Raw genomic sequence first — 25,959 nt, 5'->3', positions numbered from 1 at the left:
GTAGTTCACGTTTAGACTGGGCGCATGCGCACAACCCAAGGGCCCCTGACATTCGTAATGCGCACGCGTAAAGGGAGCGTCACTGCCGACGCGCATGCTCACCGCAGTGGCATTAGAGAGCGAGAAAATGGCGGCTGCTGTGGAAAAGATGTGAGTAATATGAGGGAGTTATGGAGGGCTGGTGTTTAGCGCGGGGTGGAAGGGATTTCACAGAGATTTACAATTAAGGATTATATTCTGTGGGACTATAGAAACTCGAGTAAGATAGAGATGGGAATATTAATGTGTGGGGACAGGGACGCTTTTATATTGCAGCGCTCGGCTCATTATTACCACATTCTTCTATATAAAGTTCCTATATCCCTCGCAGTTAGTTATTGGCGGCCTGCTGACCGCTTTCATTTGATTAACTACATTTCCCAACATTCTCCCCATGAGTTTTCCTTGGTACAATCTCTCTGACCCCTTTGTTATGTGACATTTGGTATCTCCCGGCGAGGTTAAAGGGCTCCTCCCCCCAAACACTCTGCTCTCATTCTCAGCAGCTTTCCCTTGTGACTAATAGATCAGTCTTTTCTACTTGTTTCTTTTATCTATTCAAAGAGACTTGATGCTAAACTTCTTCAATGTAACAATTGCCCGTGGTTAACAATCTCGAGGGGCAAATAACATTGTTTCAACCACAACCAGTTGGGATTATATTTAAACAGCCGGTTCACCTTTAAATTCATTTGTAGTATGTTATAGGGTGGCTCGTTCTCAGCAACTTTTCAATTGGTCTTTATTTTTTATAGGTTTTGAATTGTTTGCCATCTCCTTCTGACTCTGTCCAGCTTTCAAATAGGGGTCACTGACCCCCTGCTCTGTAAGGGCTAGTCCAAACGACCTGATTCGGGGAGATTTTGTCGCCTGGCGACTAATCGCCTCGTCTTTTCAGCGACTATCTCCCCGAACTGCCTCAGCGTTTTTCCCCATAGGCTACAATGAAAAGTCGCCTGCGCTAAGATACACACGGCGATGCGTTTTCTATAGTCGCCCGAAGTTGCCTCACTGGCGACTTTTCATTATAGCCTATTGGGAAAAACGCAAAGGCAGTTTGGGGAGATAGTCGCTCAAAAGACGAGATTAGTCGCCAGGCGACAAAATCTCCCCGAATCTCCTCGTGTGGACTAGCCCTAAGGCTACAAATGTATTGTTATTGCTACTTTTTATTTCTTATCTTTCTATTCAGCCTCTCCTATTCATATTCCAGTTTCTTACTCAAATCAGTGCATGGTTGTTTGGGTTAGCTAAACCCTAGCAACCGTATTGCTGAAATTGCAGCCTGGAGAGCTGCTGAATAAAAAGCTAAATAACTCCACAAATGATAAAAAACAAAACAAAAAAACAATTCAAACTTATATCAGAATATCACTCTCTGCATCAGCTTTTGCCTAGCAGATGAATTAGAGCTCACTCTATTAAACTCTCCAGACATCATGTCTCTCTACATGCAGAATTTGTCAGATATTGATTGACAGTTAGATCCAATATATCTTATAGGGGGCTCCTTTTGCCTAGAAGATGTATTAGAGGTCACTCTATTAAACTCACCAGACATCATGTCTCTCTACATGCAGGATTTGTGCAAAAGGAAGTTATTTTGTTAGATTTTGTTTATACTGGAATCAGTTATTTGAGTGAGCTCTAATACATCTGCTAGGAGGTTGGGTGTCAGATATTCATTGACAGTTAGATCCAATATATCTTATAGGGGGGCTCCTTTTGCCTAGAAGATATATTAGAGGTCACTCTATTAAACTCACCAGACATCATGTCTCTCTACATGCAGGATTTGTGCAACAGCCAGTTCTTTGTTTAGATTTTGTTTGTACTGGAGTGAGCTCTAATACATCTGCTAGGAAAGGAGCCCCCCTATAAGATATATAGGATGTAACTGTCAGTGAATATCTGACACCCAACTGCTGCATGAAGACAGAATGAAGAGAAACAGATGCTGAGAGAGGAATAGTGAAGATAATCTTGATTATTTCAGAAACAATGCAGAATTTTTAATTAAGTGTATTCTAGAAAATCTCCTATTTCAGTATGATGAAGCTTATATAAAATTTCATTTTGGGATAGTTCCCCTTTAAATATACTAGAAAAGCACTTAAAGCACTATAGGAGATGGCCATTCCGTAATTCGGAGCTTTCTGGTTAACCGATCCCAAACCTGTACAAATGTATATATCAGTGGTACTGCATCGTTAAGTCAGGGTTTTAGCATGTGTAACTGAAGCCTGAAGCAGGCAACACATATATATATATATATATATATATATATATATATATATATGTATATATGTATGTATATGTGTATATATATATATATGTGTGTGTGTATATATATATATGTATATATGTATATGTGTCCAATAAGTACCCACACTCTTTCTCCAACACTCAGGTGGGTGCAATGGTCAAGTAAAATGCATAATTTTCAATGTGGACCAGCACTCCAAAATCATGTGAATCAAAAACGATTTTATTGAAACACCACTCGTGTATCCAACGTTTCGGCCCTCATTGGGGCCTTTATTAAGTTCTTGATTCACATGATTTTGGAGTGCTGGTCCACATTGAAAATGATATATATATATATATAAATGGCTGTTACTGGGATCTGCTTATGGTTGCCCCTATACCCATAATCAAGTCTCTGTAAAATAAAACATATATGTATATTGCATAAAACAGCCCATGTGTAAAACAGCGCTTCATCTAAATTAGTGCTGCCAAACTTATTTTATGTAGTGGGCTGATTATTTCTCAGGTAGAATATGCAAAGGGCAAGTAGAATGATGAAATGAAGTTTCAGCAGATTTAGGGGCATAAAACTACTTTGGAAGACCACATCTGGCCCACAGGTCTCCAGTTGGACAGCCCCAATCTTAATAAACCATTTTCATTAAAATCTGCTTTTGGATATAGTATTATATAGTGCTATGGGCAGTCCCCTGGCTCAAGTAAATAACTGTGCTCAAATGCTAACCGGTGTGGGTTGGGTTGTGTGTTTGGGGGGGGTTGAGGGTCTGTGGGGTTACAGGTATGGGTGGGTGTGTGTTTACGTCAGCCAATGAATTGACAAAACTTCCGGTTACAGTAAGAGCCTACAGATAAAGCCATTTTGAATTTGTGTTTTTATTTGGAGAATGTACTTGCTCACAGCCTACAACTTGACTAATAACATGTATTTCCCACCTAGCCTTGGAGAACAGTATTACAAGGATGCAATGGAGCAGTGCCACAACTATAACGCTCGCCTGTGTGCAGAGCGTAGTGTCCGAATGCCTTTCTTAGATTCTCAGACTGGGGTGGCTCAAAGCAACTGCTACATTTGGATGGAGAAGAGACATCGTGGACAAGGTAAAAATGATTATGTCCTGTAAAATTGTATTCCCTCTTCATCCATTATCATCCTTGCTGAGCAGCCCACTACTGTGCCTGTGCTTTGGGCAAAGCCTAGTGTTGCAGGGTCCCTGTTGCACATGCTCATGTTTTTCATGGCCATTAACAACAGAAGATATTCTGAATAAATTACAGAGGATGCAATACCTTGTTAATTTTACATCAAAGTGATTTGGATGGCCATCATTGAAAATAATCTTCTGTTTTAGCATAGGGGCTTTAACACTTTTCACATAGCAAGATCGTACAGGTATGGGATCCGTTATCCAGAAAGTTCAGAATTATGGAAAGGCCATCTCCCATAGACTCATTCAAAATGCATCAGTTAATAGTGCTGCTCCAGCAGAACTCTGCACTGAAATCCGTTTCTCAAAAGAGCAATATGATTTTTTTATATTTAATTTTGAAATCTGACATGGGGCTAAACATATTTTCAGTTTCCCAGCTGCCCCCAGTCATATGACTTGTGCTCTGATAAATTCAGTCACTCTTTACTGCTGTACTGCAAGTTGGACTGATATCACCCCCCTCCCTTTCCCCCTCCCCCAGCAGCCAAACAACAGAACAATGGGAAGGTAACCAGATAGCAGCTCCCTAACACAAGATAACAGCTGCCTGGTAGATCTAAGAACAGCACTCAATTGTAAAATCCAGGTCCCACTGAGACACATTCAGTTACATTGAGTAGGAGAAACAACAGCCTGCCAGAAAGCAGTTCCATCCTAAAGTGCTGGCTCTTTATAAAAGCACATGCCCAGGCAAAATGAGCTGAGATGCACCTACACACCAATATTACAACTAAATACACTTGCTGCTTCAGGAATGACATTTTATATTGTAGAGTGAATTATTTGCAGTGTAAACAGTGTCATTTAGAAATAAAAACTACATCATAAAAATCATGACAGAATCCCTTTTAAACAGCAGAGAAGGAAGTTGAAACTTGAAAGCTACTTATTTTTTGACTCAAATCAGCAAAAGGCAGGTTTATCCTATACATAGATACAAATTGTGTACCTGCTGATTAATGTAATATGTCTGAATTCTTGGATTTTTTTTACCCACCCTCAATAAAAGTACCCCTTAATTATATTTGGTAATTTTTTTTAAGCTTCTGCGCCAGGGCAGCTTTATACATATCCGTCCCGACGCTGGAGGAAAAAGAGGAGGGCTCATCCACCTGAAGATCCCCGGCTCTCTTTCCCATCTCTTAAACCAGGTAAAAAGTGTGCAGGAAAGGCTTCTTCTTTAGGGTGAGTGAATTTCTGGCTATATCGATTAAGCAAGGGCCCCATTATATTTAGTGGTCAATGAAGTCATAAACATCATAAGTGAATAGAAATGTTAATTTCAATAATCCAATTACTAATATTCAATCTTATGATGTTTTTGGTATGTAGTAATAGAAACATTGCTCCATTTACAAGACCACAATAAGGTTTTATGATTAAAGGAACAGTAACATCAAAAAATTAAAGTCAATCAGGTGTGAACTTTGTGCAAAGTCCAAGCTTTAAGGGTAATTAACAGCACCAAAGGTAAGTGTGGACCCACTTGTCCACAATATGAAACAGTCATTTTCAGGGTTCGGTGCGCTGACTAATGATGTGTAACTTCCCGAGTTCCTAAATATAAAAAATACGGTACCGTATATACTCGAGTATAAGCCGTCCCGAGTATAAGCCGAGGTACTTAATTTTACCTCCAAAAACTGGGAAAGCTTATTGACTCGAGTATAAGCCGAGAAATGCAGCAGCTTCTGGTAAGTTTCAATCAAAAAATTGAGGGTTTCTGCTCCCATTGTAAGTGCCGGCGTCTCGTTTTTGGATGCTGGCGACAATTCTTGGACGCCGGCGAATATTCTTGGAGACTATTCTTGGATGCCGGCGACTATTCTTGGACGCCGGCGACTATTCTTAGCTTGACCCGATTATAAGCCGAGGTAGAGTTTTTCAGCATATTTTGGGGGGCTGAAAAACTCGGCTTATACTTGAGTATATACGGTATATGGTGTATTACACCTTTTTCAGGGATATTATATAAAACCAGATCTACTCACAGAGTATTCTCTTGGTTGTATGCCTATTGCGGGGATCAGCACCACATAGAGTGAGGAAGCCGGTATTCCGTAATCTGAAATAAAAGCTGAGCTAGTTTGTGGCCCTGCGGGCTGTTAAACTTACCGAGCCATGTACATAGATAAACATTAAGTATATAGCCGCTTTTTTCTCATGTCTTTTTTGACGGTTTCTACTGGTCTGCGAGGATCGCAGCGAGGTCTCTGTATCAGCATGGTCTGCATGCTATGAAAATCTTTATTAGAGATGGAGCTGACCATGCTATAGCCAAAAAGGTTAATTTGTACTCACTACTACAATTTAAACCAGTTGTATAAGATATATTTACTACTGCAAAGGATATTCTTTGATAAAGCAAAGCAATTTCAGAAAAGCAGTGTTTTTATAGGACTATTTTCATTTTCCTTGACAACATTATAGCTCTCAATCATAATGCCTACACATGATAATAAAAAAACATTCACTGTTCCCATGATAATGCCCATAGATTTGTGGTGATTGAGCGGAATCCAAAATATAACGAGTATTTATTTTTTAGCAACTTTTAGTGAAGTTTATGGTGTGTTTCAGACCCCGAGCAGATGTTAAAGAAAGAGGGCTTAATACCACCAGACGGCAGTAGCCTTGAAGCTCTTCTGCGTTCAGACCCCATCGAGAAGAGAATTATCCCAGATCCCCGGGATGACGACAGCCTTACTGAGTTCCCAACTCTTTCCAGAAGCGCACGGAAGGTACAGGCCTACGGCGAGCGTCAGCGTTACGTAGCGAAAGGGATTATCACGGTAAAGACAGCGAGGCAGCATGGAGCCTGGGGGGAGAGACTTCAGCATTAGTCTTTTAGCTATATCCGTTTGTGTTTGTGATTGCTTGCATGAACTTTACTGTCTTGCTTGCTTTTGCTGATTTTTGTTTACTAATTAGTAGGGCTGCACCGAAACCACTATTTTGGATTTGTCCGAACCACCCGAATCCTTCGAGAAAGATTCGGTCTAATACCGAATCCTAATTTGCCTATGCAAATTAGGGGTGGGAAGGGGAAAACCGTTTTTACTTCCAAGTTTTGTGACAAAAAGTCATACATATGCAAATTAGGATTTGAATTCGGTTCTGCCGAATCCGAATCCTGCTGAAAAAGGCCGAATCCCAAACCGAATCCTGGATTATTACTAATTATTTCACTGCTGTAAAAGTATCTTGTGTGAAACCTCCCACAAATAAGGGGGGTTCCTTTGAAAGACACATTATAGCTTGCCACAAAGTGTTACCAGACTGTTGGAAGTAGAATAGGAAGAAGCATACTTTTCACCTTCATTAACTTTTAGTATGGTGTAGAGAGTGATATTCCGAGACAAATTCCAATTGGTTTTCATTATTTATTTGTGTTTTTTTTTTAGTTATTTAGCTTTTTATCCAACAACTCTCCAGTTTGTAATTTCAGCCGTCTGGTTGCTAGGGTCCAAATTACCCTTCACAACCTTGCATTGATTTGGATAAGTGACTGGAATATGAAAATGAGAGGGCTTGAAAAGATGAGTAATAAAAACTGGCAATTATAAATGTGTAGCCTTACAGATTTGTTTTAGATTGGGTCAGTGACCCCCCCCCCCATTTGAAAGCTGAAAAATGTCAGAAGAAGGCAAATAATTAAAATACTATATAAAATAAATAACGAAGACCAATTGAAAAGGTGCTTAGAATTGGCCATTCTATAACATACTAAAAGTTGAATTAAAGGCCCTTTAAAGGGGTTGTTCAACTTCCAAACACTTTTTTCAGTTTTCAGATTGTTCCCCAGAAATAGACTTTTTTTTTCAATTACTTTCCATTATTTATTTTTTACTGTTTTTCCAAAATCGAAGTTTAAAGTTGAATGTCTCTGATTGAGTCTTACAGCTCAGTAATTCAGCTGCAGACTCTAAACGGTTACAATTTTGCAACATTTAGTTGATCCATTTCTCTGGAGTATTAGTAACTATTGTATCAATTCTAACAGCTGCCTTTAATGTAACTCGAGGATTCTGCTAAGCAGGGAGAAAGACGAAATATGTCAACTAAATGTTTCAATTTAAAACCGTTTACAGGGTCGGCGACCCCCTCCCAGAGATGCTTTAGAAGGTAAAAAATGAAACTTTACACTTCAATATTAGTACAATGGTGACACAGAAATAGAGGGTAATTGGAAAAAGTCGTTATTTCTGGTGATATATTTGAAAACAACTCGTTTTTTGAAGGTGATCAACCCCTTTAATTTATGTTAAGTAAGGTTTTTCCATAATATATTATTGGTTATACATGTTAGTTGCTTGCTTGTGACATAATTTAGTCAGATACAGTGATGATTGAGATCATACTGCTGCTGTGCATGAACAGAGCAGATGCCTTGTATAAATGATAACCAGTTCTAATAGCACAGGCTTTTATATTCTTATTTATATATCACTGTTGCATGCTGCGTAACAAGCGATCCCCTTATTAATCGTGGAACCCAGTTTAGGGATTTTGCACCAAGGGTGTAATTCTTTACAGTATTATCCTTGTAATAATACATGAGACGTTTAGACTGCCTCAGCACTCTGGTGATCACAATAACACAACACTTGAAATTCTTCAAACACTCACTTCAATATTTCGGAGAAGGGGCCTCCTGTCACTGTCTGTGTCTGCCATATGTTCTGTTTACTGTTATTTATGGGTATTGACCATTGTAGTTCTCCAGTAGGTGCTAGAACCCTGCTTGAATAAAAACCCCTGTGACATAAGCTCAAATGTTTAGAAATGGCAAGATACTTCCATTTGTATATACCGTATATACTCGAGTATAAGCCGTCCCGAGTATAAGCCGAGTTACCTAATTTTACCTCCAAAAACTGGGAAAGCTTATGGACTCGAGTATAAGCCTAAGGTGAGAAATACAGCAGCTTCTGTTAAATAAAAATTGAGGGTTTCTGCTCCCACTGGAGGTGCCGGCGTATCGTTTTTGGATGCCGCGACCATTCTTGGACGCCGGCGAATATTCTTGGAGACTATTCTTAGGCGCCGGCGACTATTTTTAGATGCCGGCGACTTTTTGCGCTTGACCCGAGTATAAGCCGAGGTAGAGTTTTTCAGCATATTTTGGGGGCTGAAAAACTCGAGTATATACGGTAGATAGGATTTGGTAAGATTAGTACATTTTTTGGTTAGACATTTTACAGGTTAGTACATGCAGAATAACCAAGAATTAACTAACCAAAATCTGCAATTTCCCTTTCTTTGCATCTGTTGATCTTTTTTTTTTATTTTTCTCCCTAGCGTATCTTGGAGCCTGACGATTTCTTAGATGACCTGGATGATGAAGATTATGAAGAGGATACACCCAAAAGACGTAAAGGCAAATCAAAGGTGAAAGTAGATTAATATAATGTGCTTTTTGGCATCATACATGTATCGCCAGTAGGGATGCACCGAATCCACTATTTTGGATTCGGCCGAACCCCAGAATCCTTTGTGAAAGATTTGGCCGAATACGAACCGAATCCTAATTTGCATATGCAAATTAGGGGTGGGAAGGGGAAAACATTTTTCACTTCCTTGTTTTGTGACAAAAAGTCATTCGATTTCCCTCCCCGTCCCTAATTCGGTTCGGCCGGGCAGAAGGACTCGGCCGAATCCGAATCGTGTTGAAAAAGACCGAATCCTGGATTCAGTGCATCCCTATTTGCCAGAATTGATCAGTCATTGCTTCACTGGAAAATTCAGTTTCTTGATTCTATTAGTGCTTGTGAGAGAGAATTCTTCCACTCACTAGATGTATGTAGTCTATGAATAACACAATTCAGCTGTATATATTCCTCCTGCATATATAGTAAACAAACAGATAAAAACCAGGGCTCTGGCCTTTGAGGGAAATGACCAGTGCGAGTATACGCCAAATTGGTGTTTAACTTTTGTTATATGCTGTTCTTTCTACAACCTGAAAGGGGACACTTTATCTGGAGGCTGACCCTGATCTCACTGTTTTGCAGTAAATCACATTTCCTTGTAGAGCTGAGTTCCTAGCTTTGATCCCAGCTTCCAGCCAGGGCACTAACTTCAAGGCATATTTGTTTTTCCCCACATATCTGCGTGGGTTTCGTTGAGGTTACCAGTTTCCTACAAAAAAACCCCATACAGACAGGTTAATTGAATCTTGGCAAAACTAAGGGGCAGATTTATTAATGGTCGAATTGAAAATTGAAAATTTTCGAATTCCTTTTATGGTCAAAACTGTCAAATACGACTAGGGAATTATCCAAACTCGATTCAAGTTTTTTTTAAGAGATTCGAATTTGCTTTTCGAGATTTATCGTAATTATTCAAATTCGACTATTCGCCACCTAAAAGTCAATGGAAGAGGTGACCAATTTGGAGATGTTTGTAGCCTTCCTGACATTTGAGTTTTTTTTTGATCGTTAAAATCAGTCCAAGTTTGACATATTAATTTTTTTTCATAAATAACCCCCTAATTGAATTTCAAGTAAAAAAAACTGACATGAATTCGAAATTCGACCCTTGATAAATCTGCCTCTGAGTGTGCGGGTATACAAGCTGACATAGACTAATGAGCATAAGCGTTTTCTTAATTTGTTGTCTTAAAAACATGCACGTTTCATGCATCTTAAATTATTGTAATTTATAAAAATTTTTTAACAGGGTAAAGGTATAGGTGGTGCAAGAAAAAAGTTGGATGCAGCTGCCCTGGATGATAGAGATAAACCATACGCTTGTGACAGTGAGTAGAATTTCTCCTGGTCTTTACTTTGTCTTTATAACCAAATCTTTATAAAATCTTTATAACTAAATAACCAAATCATTACTTAATCTTTATAACCAATTGGGATCCTTGTCCTAAATTAGATTAGTTAAAATCCAGCCATTGTATAAACCCCAGAAGAAATGTTTCTGACATTCAAATGCTTTGCAGAAGCTGTAGCTAAAAGTTTAAGAGCTGTTAGGAACAAATCTTTAGCGTCTTACCATAGTATGTGTCTACTAGTACAGGTATGGGACCTGTTATCCAGAATATTTCCGTAATTTGGATATTTATACCTTATGTCTGCTAGAAAATCATGTAAACATTAAATAAACCCAATAGGCCGGTTCTGCTTCCAATAAGGATTCATTATATCTTACTTGGAATCAAGTAAAAGCTACTGTTTTTATTGTTACACAGAAAAAGCAAATCATTTTTTAAAATTGAGATTATTTGGATTAAATTAAGTCTATGGGAGATGACCTGTAATTCAGAGCTTTTTGGAGAACGGATTTCCTGATAACAGATCCTGTACCTGTATATCTAGATGCTAATTATGCAGTTCTCTAATTGATGTTTATGTCTACTTCATAGCTGAACAATAATTGAGTAGGGATGCTTAGCAAAATTATATAGTGAATAAAGTACCACCAATTGTAAAATATAAGGATATTATAAGTCACCAAGGAATTCCATGACCATATAAAAGCACAAGGCCAAAGGCATACTTTTTCATCTTTCATCACTATTTTCTCATTACTTTCCCGTTTCAGTAGTCTAGGCTCGTGGCTTTCCAATCTTTATAGTAATTTATGATCAGTACCCATCATCCCTCCCTCTGCCTAATGTAGTTCTCTCTTCACTGCTGCTGTTTTTTTGCTGTTAAAGTTAGTGGGAAGGTGAGTATATCCCTGGTGGCCCAGCTTAGGAACGATTCTTTAAATAATATAGCATTCTTTATTATCTCTTAACTGCTGCTGTGTGATAAGTCTCATTCATAAGGACTTTGAGTGAAAAAAAAGTAAAAGACGGTTAATGATATGATGTAGTAGAATAATACCTGTAGTAAACCAATGTTTATTTGTTCTAGGCCAAGTCATCTCCCTCTGTATGTCTTGGCCTAGAACATGTTTGCTTCTTTATTATCTCTGCTGTGAAAGAAGAGTTGACAGTACCTGCTGTAGATATAGAGAGTACCTGGTAGTTTAAAGGTAAAACATAAAGGCAGGAATGCATGATGCTGGCTATAACCTTTAGGGTAATGGCAGATTTTATCACAGTTGCAAAATCACCTCCTTTATAGGAGACAAAACACCTTAAAAATACCTTTCTATTGAAGGTGAATCGCCATCTGCTTGTCGGGAAACGTTTATAGCTGCACAAAAATGGAAGCATTTTCCCTGCAATCACATTAATGGACTGACAAGGAAATGATGATTCACATTGGGACGTGATTTTATAAGGGGGACAAAATGCATTGTCTGCCATTGTCTACCATGGAGGTAGTGTACCCCCTTTTTATTATTAGCTTTAAGGATAGGACCTTTTGCCCTTTTCAACTTGGAAATATCTATTATCCACTGATAATCCCTCTGTTTAAAGGAGAATTCAATCTGTAGTTTAAAAAAACCCTCCCCCCTACCTTGGGTAGACCCCCCCCCCCCGGGCAAATGCCCCTAATTTTTTTACTTAACCCCTCTGTGCAGATTCTGGCCTTGGGGTTCACAGCAGCCATCTTCTTCCTCTACTCCAACTGCGCCTGGGCCAAATCTTTCCGAAAATGACTGAAGAAAGAATATGGCTGCCGTAAACTCCGACGCCAGAATCTGCATGGAGGGGTAAGTAAAAAATTTGTGGCATTTGCCTGGGGGGGGGGGGGCAGGTAGTCTGGGGGAGAGGAGGGAGGGGGGTCTACCCATGGTAGGGGGGGGAAGGTTTTTTTAAACTACGGGTTAAATTCTCCTTTAAACTATGCCCTCCCTTCCACCAACTGTAGCTTTTGTGAAAAGGAGCAGTTCATAATACAGAAGGCTTCTTAGTGAGTGGACTGCTATGTTTTTATTGTGTTTTTGTGAATTAGAAAGTTGAATGTATCATTTTGTTTCAAACTGTTTATTGCAAAAAATAACCAAAACCATTAGTATTTCCTTAGTAAAGCTATACAAATACATAAACTCTCTTAATTTTAATGTTGGAAAGGGGTCTGTCCAATTAAAGGGTTGTTCACCTTTAAATTAACTGTTAGTATGATGTAGAGAGTGAGACAATTTGCAATTGGTTTTCATTTTTTATTTGTGTTTTTTTTTTTTTTTGTTCAGTAGCTCTCCAGTTTGCAATTTCAGCAGTCTGGTTGCTAGGGTCCAAATTCCCCTAGCAACCATGCACTGATTTAAATAAGAGACTGGGATATGAATAGGAGAGGCCTGAATAGAAAGAGTAATAAAAATTTAGCAATAACAATACATGTGTAACCTTACAAAGCATTTGCTTTAAAATGTGGTCAGGGACCTCCATTTAAAATGTTGGAAAGAGTCAGAAGAAGGCAAATCATTCAAAAACTATAAAAAAAAAATGAATAATGAAGACCATTTTAAAAGTTGCTTAGAACTGACCATTCTATAACATACTAAAAGTTAACTTAAAGGTGAACCATCCCTTTAACTAGGTTGCAAAAAGAGTGATCTCTGCCTTACTTGGTGTTCCATATCAGCTGAACGATTGGACCACACTGTGTCCTATAGAGATCTGTCCGATGAGGACCATATTTGGGAATGTGGATGCCACCGTTTGTGACAAGTCTCCATAGGCCCACAAATGGCATTTTCAGACCTTCTCATTTAGATATCTGGCTGAGTATTTAGCAGTCTGCTCCTCATTAACAGGTTCATAACCTGCTGACTTGGTGTGTAGGGGTCCTGGAGCTTTTCTGTTTTAAGGAACAATTCAGTGTAAAAATAAAAACTTGGTAAAAAGACTGTGCAAAATAAAAAATGTATCTAATATAGTTAGTTGTAATGTAATGTATAAAGGCTGGAGTGAGTGGATGTGTAACATAATAGCCAGAACACTACTTCCTGCTTTTCAGCTCTCTAACTCTGAGTTAGTCAGTGACTATAATGGCCACATGGGACATAACTGTTCAGTGAGTTTGTAATTGATCCTCAGCATTCAGCTCAGATTCAAAAGCAACAGATATGACCCATGTGGCCCTCAAGTCACTCATTGGTTACTGCCTGGTAACCAATCAGTGGAAAGCAAGAGAGTTGAAAAGCAGGAAGTAGTGTTCTGGCTATTATGTTACACATCCACTCACTCCAGCCTTTATACATTACATTTTTACCTAACTAACTATATTAGATACATTTTTTATTTTGCACAGCCTATTTATTTACCCAGTTTTTATTTTTACACTGAACAGTTCCTATAATGGTTAGTCATCCTTGTACTGTATCCATTTGTGTGTCTGAAGGTGGATACATTTGATGGGTGATCCCACTGTAGCCACACACCTTTTTGCTTTACTTGCTCTCTCTGCTCTTGTCTGGGTAGTCTACTTACCCCTCTCTTTCTCTTTCTCTGTGTGTCTTTCCTTATTTCAGACGGTTACAAACTAAAGCAAACTTCGAAATTCCCCGAAAGAGGTAGTTCTACGTGCTCGCTTGTGCTGCTAAATTAGCATCTTGCTCACTGCCTGACCTCCCTCGCACGTCAGCTTAGCATGTTTTCTTTTACCCATGCCTTTCCCCACAATGGATCCTGTAAGCCTGTGCTCATCTGCCATCAAACAACTGCATTGTTTTTTTCTTTCTTGGCACATTGGCTTTTCATCATTCAGAAAATTTGTCTTCATAAGTAGAGGATATATAGCATAAAGGGACTTCCAGCTATCTCTTGAAAAAGTTCAATTACTCAATGAGCATTGTAGGGCTTTACAATAGTGATGTGCAGGTCAGGCTTTTCCCGACCTGCGCCCGACTTCCGGGTTCCATTTATAGACCCGCACCACCAATGGCGTCACAAAAGGGGCGGAAGAGAGGCGCACGTCTATAAAAGTTGAAGCTGCCATTTGGAAGGTCGCGGGCAGGTAAAGCAGTCAGAAAAGCTCAACTGCCTGCAACCCTGGCCAGCTACACCCGCGGGTATTGGGCCGGCCCGCACATCGCTACTTTACAAATAAATTTTAGGATTAGAGGGGTTGTTCTCCCTTCCAAACATTTTCAGTTGACTTGTTTTCAGATCCTTCTCCAGAAATAAAGAAATTTTCAAGTTGAGCGTTTTTCTAATATTGACATCTAAGTCTAATTTTTCACCTTTCTAAAGCTGCTCTGGGATGGGGGGGGGTCGCCGACTCTCTAAACCAGGGGTCCCTGCTGCCCACTATCGAGCCGCGGACGGTTTTCAACAGGGCCGCCAAATTGGACGCTGGAGCTCTAGAATTGGACGCCAACCCTGAGTGTCATTAAAGGCAGCTGTTAGAATTGATACAATAGTTGTTAATACTCCAGAGATGCTGTTGAGAAACGTATCAACTAAATGTTGCACAATTGTAACAGCGCAGAATCTGCAACTGAATTACTGAGCTGCCAGACTCAAATACCAGAGACACGAACATTAAGGTCAGAGACACACACGGCAATTCAGGGAGATTAGTCGCCCAGCGACAAATCTCCTCTTCTTGGGGGCAACTAATCTCCCCCAGCTGCCTCCCGCTGGCTAGAATGTAAATCGCCGGCGGGGTGGCACTCGGAGCGCTTCGTTTTCCGAAGTCACCCAAAGTTTCCTCATGAGGCAACTTCGAGCGACTTTGGAAAATGAATTGTTCCGACTGCCATCCCACGGCGATTTTCATTCTAGCCGGCGGGAAGCACTTCAGGGAGATTAGTCTCCCTTGAAGGTGATTTGTAGCCGGGTGACTAATCTCCCCAAATTGCCACGTGTGTCTCTGCCCTTAACTTTAAATTTCGATTTTGGGGAAACATTAAAAAATAAGAAAGCAACTGAGAAAAGTCTTTATTTCTGGGGAACAATCTGAAAACAACTCAACTGAAAAAGTTTTTGGAAGGTGAACAACCCCTTTAAGGACATGTAGGCATACAGGTGATGGATGCTCCATGAAGATGATGGTCTAAATCTGGCCATACAGTAACATTTTCATACTACTTTCAATACATATATGTTTTGGCAGGTGCTTCCTACTAATATCCTCAAGCTATTTTGGTTGATTTGCTCCCAAAGCTCCAGCCCACCTCCAGACATGCTCCTGCATGTATATTTTCAACAAAAATCAAGTGAAGGATTCCACACTCAGGTCAAAAATAATAAGTAATTATTACAAAGAAAAATTATTTAAAAATAAATGTCATTAGCCCAACACGTTTTGACCAAAGGTGGTCTTCCTCAGTGGCAATTAAATTAAAAAAAAGGCATTTATAAATCTGAATTTCTAGTGGAAAAAACATGAATTTTTCAGCATTTATTATACCCCGAGGATGGAAAAAGTCAGAATCCAAAAATCCGGCATCTCAGGACTGCCGAGGTTGGATATAATTCAATGGGGTATATTTATTGAAGAGTGAAGTTAATGATCGCCACAATCCTCTAGAGTGAAGTTCCGCCACTCTCCATTCATTTCTATGGGAGTATCAATGGGTGAAAGGGAAAGTTTGATAAATACGCCTTTCAAAATCCCATAGAAATTAATGGAGAGTGGCGGAACTTCACTCTAGAGGATTGTGGCGACCTCTAACGTCACTTTTTGATATATCCCAATGGGAGAGGTCCTGAAGATATCTTGATCTGCGCTGGGTTTGGTGCAATAATCAGAAGATTTTGTGGTTTTCGGGCAAAAATCAGAGTTTTCAGGTGAAAAATCCAAAAGATTCACACGATTTTTTCAGTTTTTTTGTATGTATTGATAAATAAGGGGGGTAAAAACCCATGCGGATTTGGTCGGAGTATTTTTCAGGAAATTAGATAAATTAGATAAATTCAGACTTTGATAAATGGGCCTCCCCCATTATCCATCCTGTGGGCTGATCAGTCAGTAGCAGCAAATATCAGTGTGTGGCTTTAGAGTGCAGTAGCATTTCTGTTTTAAAGAACTGAAACAAAACAAAGCTAGAAAGTGCCAACATTTATTTCAGGGCAATATTGCATCTTTATATGTGAGTTACTCTGGACCAACGACAACCTTTAATTGGTCAGGTATGTGCTCAGGTCAGGACTTTGTAGAACAAGTAGGAATAAAGTTCTAGGGCAAATAACCTATTACAATATACATATAATGTGCCTGACTCATCAATCTCTGTGTGATCTTCTTCATTCCTTGTGTAACACTTGTTTCTGTTGTCATATCAGGTATTTGTCTGCTTTTTATTTCAGTACATTGTTTATTTCTTTTCTTTCTATTTTTCACAGTCAAACTTTAAAGGAGAACTAAAGCTTAACTAAAGTAGTAGGTAGAAATGTTGTACATGATGTTTTGTGCTTCTGTACCAGCCCAAGGCAACCACAGCCCTTTAGCAGTAAAGATGTGTGTCTCCAAAGATGCCCCAGTAGCTCCCCATCTTCTTTTCTGCTGATTCACTGATTCACATGCTCTGTGCTGCTGTCACTTACTGAGCTTAGGGAGCCTCTCACAATATACAGTACACATAGAATAGAAATGTCACAATATAAGGCTGATTAGTAATTAATACACATAATTACTACATGGCAGCACAGAAACCAGTGCAATTAGCATCAGAATTGAATAATCAGCAAACCTGTAGCATCAGCTTATATTACAGCCAGGGAAGCTCATTTTCTGCTGGATAATTAGTGACGAGCCCTAAGCTTAGCTTCTCAACAGCCAATCAGAGCCCACTGAGCATGTGAGTGTCACAGACACTTTCCAAGATGGTGACCCCCTGTGACAAGTTTGAAGTCCTGGATCATTGCTGCTATTGACAGGCTCAAACTTTAACCTCGTGCAATAACCATTTCATTATAAACATTTCATTTTTAGTCATATTCATTTTTAGGGTTTAGTTCTCCTTTAAAGGCAGGCCACCCCCCACAATGAGTGTGAGGTTTTCATCGTTATGCTCCAAAAAGTCTGTGGTTTGTTTCTTCTTTCCTTATCTAGAAAGTCAGCCATTGGGTGATAATGTTTGAATCTAAAATACCCAAATCAAAAATAGTGTCATGAAGACAGAAGTCCAGGGAGGAGTAGCCTGTCTCTACAACTATATTAAAACTGAAAATCTGAAAATTTCTGCCTGCCAATACTAAAATAATACCAGTAGATGACAGAACAGAAGCTCGGGCTGCTTCTTCGAGGCTACTTAATAATACTTTTTTTTTTTTTTATTAACGTAAACTAAACATTTTTGATCTTCAATCTGCCTGTTAGACCACCATAAAAACATTGCATCTTATTACATTTGACATTCTGGTGTAATATGTTCTCTTCATTCACCTTGTAAAACAGTGATCCCCAACAAGTAGCTCATGAGTAACATGTTACTCTCCAACCCCTCGGATGTTGCTCCCAGTGGCCTCAAAGCAGGAGCTTATTATTGAATTCTCAGCTTGGAGGCAAGTTTTGGTTGTATAAAAACCAGTTGTACCACCAGTCTCCTGTAGGCTACCAGTCCACATAGGGGCTACCAATAGCCAATCACAGCCCTTATTTGGCACCACCCAGGAAAATGTTTCATTCTTGTGTTGCTCCCCAACTCTTTTTACTTCTGAATGTTGCTCACGGGTGAAAAAGGTTGGGCATAATGAGTTAAGTAGGTTTCCTTTAGCTTAGGGCACATGAAAAGAAGAGTTTGAAATTGCAAATTTAGTACATAAATCCTAAATAAATTCTAAGTTGTTTGTGAAAAGATTATCTTTAACAGTAACCTCTGTCCCGAGTGTTAATCACCTGCAATCCATCCTTCCTGCCACCCAATTTTCCTTGTGGCTTTGCTTTGTTAAACATCCCTCTTGTTTTTGTGGGCTAGTGATTTTCACCCTACTTTTTTCTCTTTCATGATTTACATCTTTAAACTAATGCTTTTTTTTTTAAATTTTTTTATTACTGCATTCCACTCTTCATCCTCCTCTGTCCTGCTTCCCACCCCCCAGTCTGTGGAAAACGCTATAAAAACAGGCCTGGCTTGAGCTATCATTATGCCCACTCACACCTTGTGGATGAAGAAGGTGCCGGAGCAGAAGATAAGGAGGATTCCCAGCCTCCCACCCCTATCATGCACAGATCAGAGGAACAGAAATGTAAGTTTCAGCATCAACACAAATGACGGTGACATTTTGAATGCGCGCACAGTTTTTAAAACCGTAAAATAAATGCATGTGTACATTGTTGGCAGAAATTAGTACAGGTATTGGATCGGTTATCCGGAAACCCGTTATCCAGAAAGCTCAGAATTACAGAATGGGTGGCTTCCATAGACTCCATTATAATCAAATAATCCCATTTTTTAAAAATGATTTCCTGTAATAATAAAACAGTAGCTTGTACTTGATCCCAACTAAGATAATTAATCCTTATTGGAAGCAAAATCAGCCTATTGGGTTTATTTAATGTTTATATGATTTTCTAGTAGACTTAAAGTATGAAGATCCAAATTAAAGATCCGTTATCCGTTAAACCCCAGGTCCCGAGCATTCTGGATAACAGGTCCCATAGCTGTACTGCATCTTTATGTGTAAAATAGGGTCTGGGATCTGGGACAACGTATCTCCTTTAATTGTTAAAGGGATTCTTAGGATGTATTTTTTATTTCTAAATGACACCGTTTACACTACAAATAATTCATTGTACAATATAAAATGTCATTCCTGAAGCAGCAAGTGTATTTAGTTGTAATATTGGTGTGTAGGTGCATCTCAGCTCATTTTGCCTGGTCATGTGATTTCAGAAAGAGCCAGCACTTTAGGATGGAACTGCTTTCTGGCAGGCTGTTGTTTGCCCTACTCAATGTAACTGAATGTGTCTTAGTGGGACCTGGATTTAACTATTGAGTGTTGTTCTTAGATCTACCAAGGAGCTTTGACAAATGAGCCTCCCGGTAATATTTTCAAAATTTTTAAAGTTTGCTGAATTTTATTTTTTTTTCCTCAGCTAAAAAGGGCCCAGATGGTCTTGCACTGCCAAATAACTATTGTGACTTCTGCCTTGGAGACTCTAACACGAACAAGAAATCGAACCAGCCTGAAGAGCTTGTGTCCTGCTCAGACTGTGGCCGTTCTGGTATGTTAAAATAAGACCTTGATGAGCACTTAATACTACATGACCCATCTAGTTTCACTTTAAGGGTCAGGGCACACAGGCAGATTCGTGGAGATTACTCGCCTGGCTAGACATTTTGTCAATTTCCCAGCTGCCCCTGGTCATGTGACTTGTGCCTGCACTTTAGGAGAGAAATGCTTTCTGGCAGGCTGCTGTTTTTCCTTCTCAATGTAACTGAATGTGTCTCAGTGGGACATGGGATTTTACTAGAGTGTTGTTCTTAGATCTACCAGGCAGCTGTTATCTTGTGTTAGGGAGCTGCTATCTGGTTACCTTCCCATTGTTCTTTTGTTTGGCTGCTGGGGGGGAAAAGGGAGGGGTGATATCACTCCAACTTGCAGTACAGCAGTAAAGAGTAACTGAAGTTTATCAGAGCACAAGTCACATGACTTGGGGCAGCTGGGAAATTGACAAAATGTCTAGCCCCATGTCAGATTTCAAAATTGAATATAAAAAAAACTGTTTGCTCTTTTGAGAAATGGATTTCAGTGCAGAATTCTGCTGGAGCAGCACTATTAACTGATTCATTTTGAAAAAATTTTTTTTTCCCATGACAGTATCCCTTTAAGAACAAACCCACATACCCGATCTCCTACATAACCTGGGGACTGCATGTATTCAGTTTAACACCCAGGACAGTTCTCCTTATTCAGTAATCTCCATCTTTGATCTTCCGCTTGTGTCTTTTGTAAATCCATACGGTAAATATTCACTTGTAACCTATGTTGTGGTCGCAGGGCATCCTTCCTGCTTGCAGTTCACCCCTGTGATGATGGCGGCAGTTAAGACTTATCGTTGGCAGTGCATTGAGTGCAAATGTTGTAATATCTGCGGCACCTCTGAGAATGACGTGAGTAATTGCTTGCTGTTAATTGTTTATCAACTTGCCTCTATTAAGCTCCTGTTTATGTTGCATTGGGATAACCCTATGCCCTGTCTTAAAGGAGACATTTTGTGTAAAAAATAAGAATGTAGCAGTGCATTATACACATTTAGATATCGAAGAATTGTACTTAAAAAAAAAAGGCTAATTTATTAAATATTTCTACAAAAACCCTAATAACCCTGCCTTCTCTTCCAGCTCCCTGAATTCCCAGGCTGTGCACTCAGCTCATTGCACTGTAGGACAGGAACCAATCAGCAGCCAGCAGGACCTGATAGGGAACTGAAGCCTGTCTGTGCTTGTGTGACTGCAGGGCTGTGATTGGCTGTCCCCCTCCTACTGTGCTACTGGCAGGGACACGCCCACCCCTCATTTGAAACAGGGACCAGAGAACATTTATAGCTCTAATAAGGGGGCCATTTTTAAAGATAATATTAATTTATTAGCTTCATGTAAAAGCAACACCATAATTGCCTAATTAGGTTTTTTTTCATTTATCCTATGTCTCCTTTAAACCTTTAATTTCCAAGGGCCTTATTTGCCTTTTACCTTGTTTGCATAGGGAATTGTTGGTCCCATTGCAAATCTGGCAAAACAATAATGCCATTTAAGAAACTGCCTGTTGTAGCTGATGTTAAAAGACCCTACGCCAAATACTGGCATACAGCAAGTGCCTTGTTTTTCCAAAATTTGCAGTGGCCTTTACTCTTCTCCCATTGTTTTAGGTTATTGGTAAAGAAATTCTTCCTTTTGCATTGTGGAAATATGTTTCACTATTCAGCACAGAATTGGGTTTTCTCATGCCTCTACCCTAGTCCAGTAATGATCAGATTAATGCTATGCCTACTTGGCCAGTAGTGTTTTTATTTGCACATTTAAAGAGATATCGTTATTTACATACCCACGTTTTGTTGTTATGGTTGTCTTTGTATAGCTTTTTTTCTATTTTTTTTCTATTGCTTCTCACGAGGAAACTTTGGGTGACTTCGGAAAAGAAGCGCTCCGAGTGCCATCCCGCCAACGATTTAAATTCTAGCTGACTGGGAGGCAGTTCGGGGAGATTAGTCGCCCGAAGAAGAGGCGATTTGTCGCTGGGCGATTAATCTCCCCGAATCTTCTCACTTTTCAGCTCTCTAACTCTGAGTTAGTCAGTGACTATAAGGGGGCCCACATGGGACATAACTGTTCAGTGAGTTTGCAATTGATCCTCCGCATTCAGCTCAGATTCAAACAGTTATGACCCATGTGTCCCCTCCTCAAGTCTCTGATTGGTCATTGCCTGGTAACCAATCGGTGGAAAGCAAGAGAGCTGAAAAGCAGGAAGTAGTATTTTGGCTATTATGTTACACATCCACTCACTCCAGTCTTTATACATTATATTTTTGGCTAACTATATTAAATACATTTTTTATTTACCAAGTTTTTATTTTTACACTGAACTGTTCCTTTAAAGTGACAAAGCTATGCCTTCTATTGCTGACTACTTTCAGGTTTGCCTCCACCCCTTTGCAGGGGTGCATCCCATACAAACTAGGTAGGTGGATAACAGATTGAAGGCATAACTTTATCACAATATTTACTCCACACCACACACTATGTTCACCTCCATATAAAAAAATTGTCAAAATTATACTTTCCCTTTAAATGTATCTGAGGCATTCTGGGCAGCTTAATCTGCATCATTGGTGTTAAGTTTAGAAATGATTTGAGAACGGGGGTTCTTAGGTGCTCCAAGCCCTCTTTCTCCTCTTGTCCTAGAAGTGTTCTGAGCTCCCTGTTTCCGTAGGATCAGTTGCTGTTCTGTGACGACTGTGACCGTGGTTATCATATGTATTGCCTTTCCCCGCCTGTTGCTGAACCACCTGAAGGTAAGGGATAATATGTGCATGCAGCTTAGTGTTGTCCACCTTAAAGGAGAAGTAAAGCCTAACTAAAGAAGTAAGTTAGAAATGTTGTACATGATGTTTTGTGCTTCTTTACCAGCCCAAGGCAACCACAGCCCTTTAGCAGTAAAGATCTGTGTCTCCAAAGATGCCCCAGTAGCTCCCCATCTTCTTTTCTGCTGATTCACTGATTCACATGCTCTGTGCTGCTGTCACTTACTGAGCTTAGGGAGCCACTCACAATATACAGTACACATAGAATAGAAATGTCACAATATAAGGCTGATTAGTAATTAATACACATAATTACTACATGGCAGCACAGAAACCAGTGCAATTAGCATCAGAATTGAATAATCAGCAAACCTGTAGCATCAGCTTATATTACAGCCAGGGAAGCTCATTTTCTGCTGGATAATTAGTGACGAGCCCTAAGCTTAGCTTCTCAACAGCCAATCAGAGCCCACTGAGCATGTGAGTGTCACAGACACTTTCCAAGATGGTGACCCCCCCTGTGACAAGTTTGAAGTCCTGGATCATTGCTGCTATTGACAAGCTCAAACTTTAGCCTCGTGCAATAAGTTCACTATATAAAATAAGCCATTTTTAGCCACAATAATTTTTAGAGTTTAGTTCTCATTTAAGCTCTATCTTCTCTGGTGTGTTTTCATTTGTGTTTGAATTCCATCATTTCATGTTTTGTTATTTTTTACATTGTGCCTTTTTTAATAAGCTTTCTTGCTTTTATTTTATTTTTAGGAAGCTGGAGTTGTCACCTGTGTCTGGATCTTCTAAAGGACAAAGCATCAATTTACCAGAAGCAGTCCTGACAGGTGTCCTCGAAGGCAAACCGCCTGAGGGAAGAAAGACGACTCTCTTTGTCCCTTGACCCCAGGACTGGAAAATCCACCCAGAAATGAAATAGGAGAATACAGAGGCGTGGCCCCACGCTTACCTCTACAGAGATGAAGTGTGTGTATGTGTGTGTTTGTGTGCCTACACGCATACACACATTTATGCACACTTTAGTTCTGTTCTACTTTTTGTCTTTTAATACCTACAGTAGCCTTGTATCATAGATGAAGATTGTCACAAGTTAGTAATGTAGTCACCACTGTGCACTTGTATGGTGGAATGAACATTGTTTTGATTCCCTGTGTAGACTCCACACGGTGCCATTTTCTTTACTGATTCGGGAGCAGGTAGAGACCATCTTTCTCTTGCAGTTATCTGCACTAGTAATACTGATTCAGCCGGTGCTCCCTAATCATTTCTTCCCACACACTTCCAATATTTTCTTCCATCATTCCCTCTAGGGCAAGGATTGGCAGCTTTGTGATATCTTGCTGGAAGTTGTAATTTTGCCCCAGGCTGCCTATCCCTGTTCTGGTTGGCCAGACTAACCAGATTTTGTTAACGTGTTAACTGTGCACTGTTGTTAAAGGGGAACTCCACACAAACATAACTGCAGCTTTTAGAAAAGTAAACACAATTTCAAGCAACTTTGCAATATACATCAATTAAAAAATATGCAGAGGTTTTGTGGTTTTTAAAGGCCATGTAAAGGCAAAAAAATAAAATCCCATTTTTTTTCCTTCCTTTAATGAAAAATAAACTTATCTCCAATATACTTTAATTAAAAAATGTGTACCGTTTTTATAAGAAACCTGACTGTATGCAGTAACATTCCCCCTTCGTTTACTGCTGTGGATAGATTTTGTCCCTAACTGCTGTGTAGGGAAACAATCATACTTATGAACAGCAGGGGGAGCCCTTCCCAGCCATGCAGAACTCAAGCAGCTTTGTTTGTTTCCCTGTAGAGCAGTCGGCGACTGTGTAGAGATTTGTATTGGATTTTATTTTTGCCTTTACATCCCCTTTACTGTTTCCAACTCCAGCTGCAGGGACAAAGATCATGGAGCCAGATTTAAACAGATAAACTGGGATTCTATTTGGAGGATTATTTTTGCTGGTTCTGGAGAGTTGGACAAAGTTTGTATTAAACAATAGAAAAACTATAAAATCCACATTAGATTACATGACAACACAGGGCCCAGTGCAGTCTGTATATTCTGATTATTAATCAGTCTTGTGTATCGGCTTCTGGCAGATATTATTTGACTTGTGCTGTTTTGATCATTTATGACGATCCCTAAGCAGCCCAGATCACACTGAGCATGTCCCTCCTTCCCTGCCAGGATTTCAAATGATGCAGAAAGAGAAGAACGGTTAAACAGCTGGATTTCAGCATAGAAAATGCCATTTATTTATACTTTTTTGAAGAAACGGGTAACTGTGATGGGTTTATTAGAGGTTTCTGTGTTATGTGGCCTCTATCAAATTTTGGTTCCCCTTTAATTTTCCAGTGATTGTATATTTCTAACAACTGGCTGATAAAACAGGGACAACAGAGAAATATAACGGCATATTTTATCTTGTGTTACAGTATGTTGCTTTAGGGCACTTCACTTTTTGTGGTTATTAGCATTATGTCTATAAGGGGTCGTAAAGGTGTTTCATGCTGTAAAAAAGATACTTCAGTCTCTCGACGTAACACTGCTGCTATAATTACCTGAGACTGAAGTCACATCATGTAATAAAAACAGTTGCTCTTTGCAATCAGCCTAATCCTGCTTGTCAAATAAACTGCCAGAAAGCAATGTCATTAGAGGTGACAGTTTGACATCAGAGACATGTAAAGCCCTGATCAAGAGAGCCTGCAAAAAATCCAGACAGTCCTGCGCCAGGGAATAGTAATAGCGGGTTTATTTTTTTTATAGACCTCTTTAAACCCACAAAATGATCATGTTTCAGGGACAAGCTTTAGATTTTAATCAAAGTAACTTGCGTTTATTATGAAATAACTGTGGTGCCGCGTATTTCTATATTTAGTTTTTCCCCTTTGGTTCCCAGTTAGAAATCTCAAAATAAAAATTTAATCGCAGCAGATTTATCCATCTTACTTAATACGGGAAGGAAGCGGGCCGCAGAGAATGCGTTCGAAATCTCTGGGTTTAAGGCATTGCTCAGAAACTTGTTTGTAGAAGTCAGGAAATCTATTTTAAGTCTTTAATGCTTAAAGGAGAACTTTCGCTAAAATGAAAATGAATAATACAAAACCTTTCTTAATACAATCAATTAAATATTCTGCGTTGTTTCTGAAATAATCAAGTTTATCTTCACTATTCGTCTCTCAGCATCTGTTTCTCTTCATTCTGTCTTCATTCTAGGGATGCACTGAATCCACTATTTTGGATTTGGTTGAATCCTTCGCGAAAGATTCGGCCAAATACCGAATCCTAATTTGCATAAGCAAATTATGGGTGGGAAGGGGAAAATATTTTTTACTTCCTTGTTTCCCTCCCTAATGCAAATTAGGATTTTGGTTCGGCCAGGCAGAAGGATTTGGCTGAATCCCGCTGAATCCCGAACAGAATCCTGGATTCTGTGCATCCCTAGTTCATTCAGGAGTTGAGTTTCAGATGAATGATCCCATAAATCTTATAGGGGGGCTCCTTTTGCCTAGAAGATGTATTAGAGGTCACTCTATTAAACTCACCAGACATCATGTCTTTCTACATGCAGAATTTGTGCAAAAGGCAGTTATTTTGTTC

At 39.5% G+C, this 25,959-nt stretch overlaps 1 protein-coding gene across 13 annotated transcripts; it reads left to right on the top strand.

The window, feature by feature from the left end:
• dpf2.S (double PHD fingers 2 S homeolog) lies at positions 1 to 25,050 on the top strand. 13 transcript variants are annotated; one of them, XM_041591212.1, is made up of 13 exons: positions 1 to 150; positions 3,248 to 3,408; positions 4,562 to 4,669; positions 6,099 to 6,259; positions 8,820 to 8,909; positions 10,200 to 10,278; positions 13,899 to 13,940; positions 18,415 to 18,561; positions 19,412 to 19,540; positions 20,317 to 20,429; positions 21,953 to 21,996; positions 22,249 to 22,330; positions 23,105 to 23,979. In XM_041591212.1, the coding sequence occupies exons 1-13, from the start codon at positions 95 to 97 to the stop codon at positions 23,138 to 23,140; spliced, it is 1,248 nt and encodes a 415-aa protein (XP_041447146.1). In that variant the 5' UTR covers positions 1 to 94; the 3' UTR covers positions 23,141 to 23,979.
• The last annotated feature ends 909 nt before the right edge of the window (positions 25,051 to 25,959 follow it).

Source organism: Xenopus laevis, chromosome 4S, assembly GCF_017654675.1.
Source record: "Xenopus laevis strain J_2021 chromosome 4S, Xenopus_laevis_v10.1, whole genome shotgun sequence".
Taxonomy (NCBI): domain Eukaryota; kingdom Metazoa; phylum Chordata; class Amphibia; order Anura; family Pipidae; genus Xenopus; species Xenopus laevis.
This window is presented reverse-complemented; position numbering and strand designations above follow the sequence as displayed.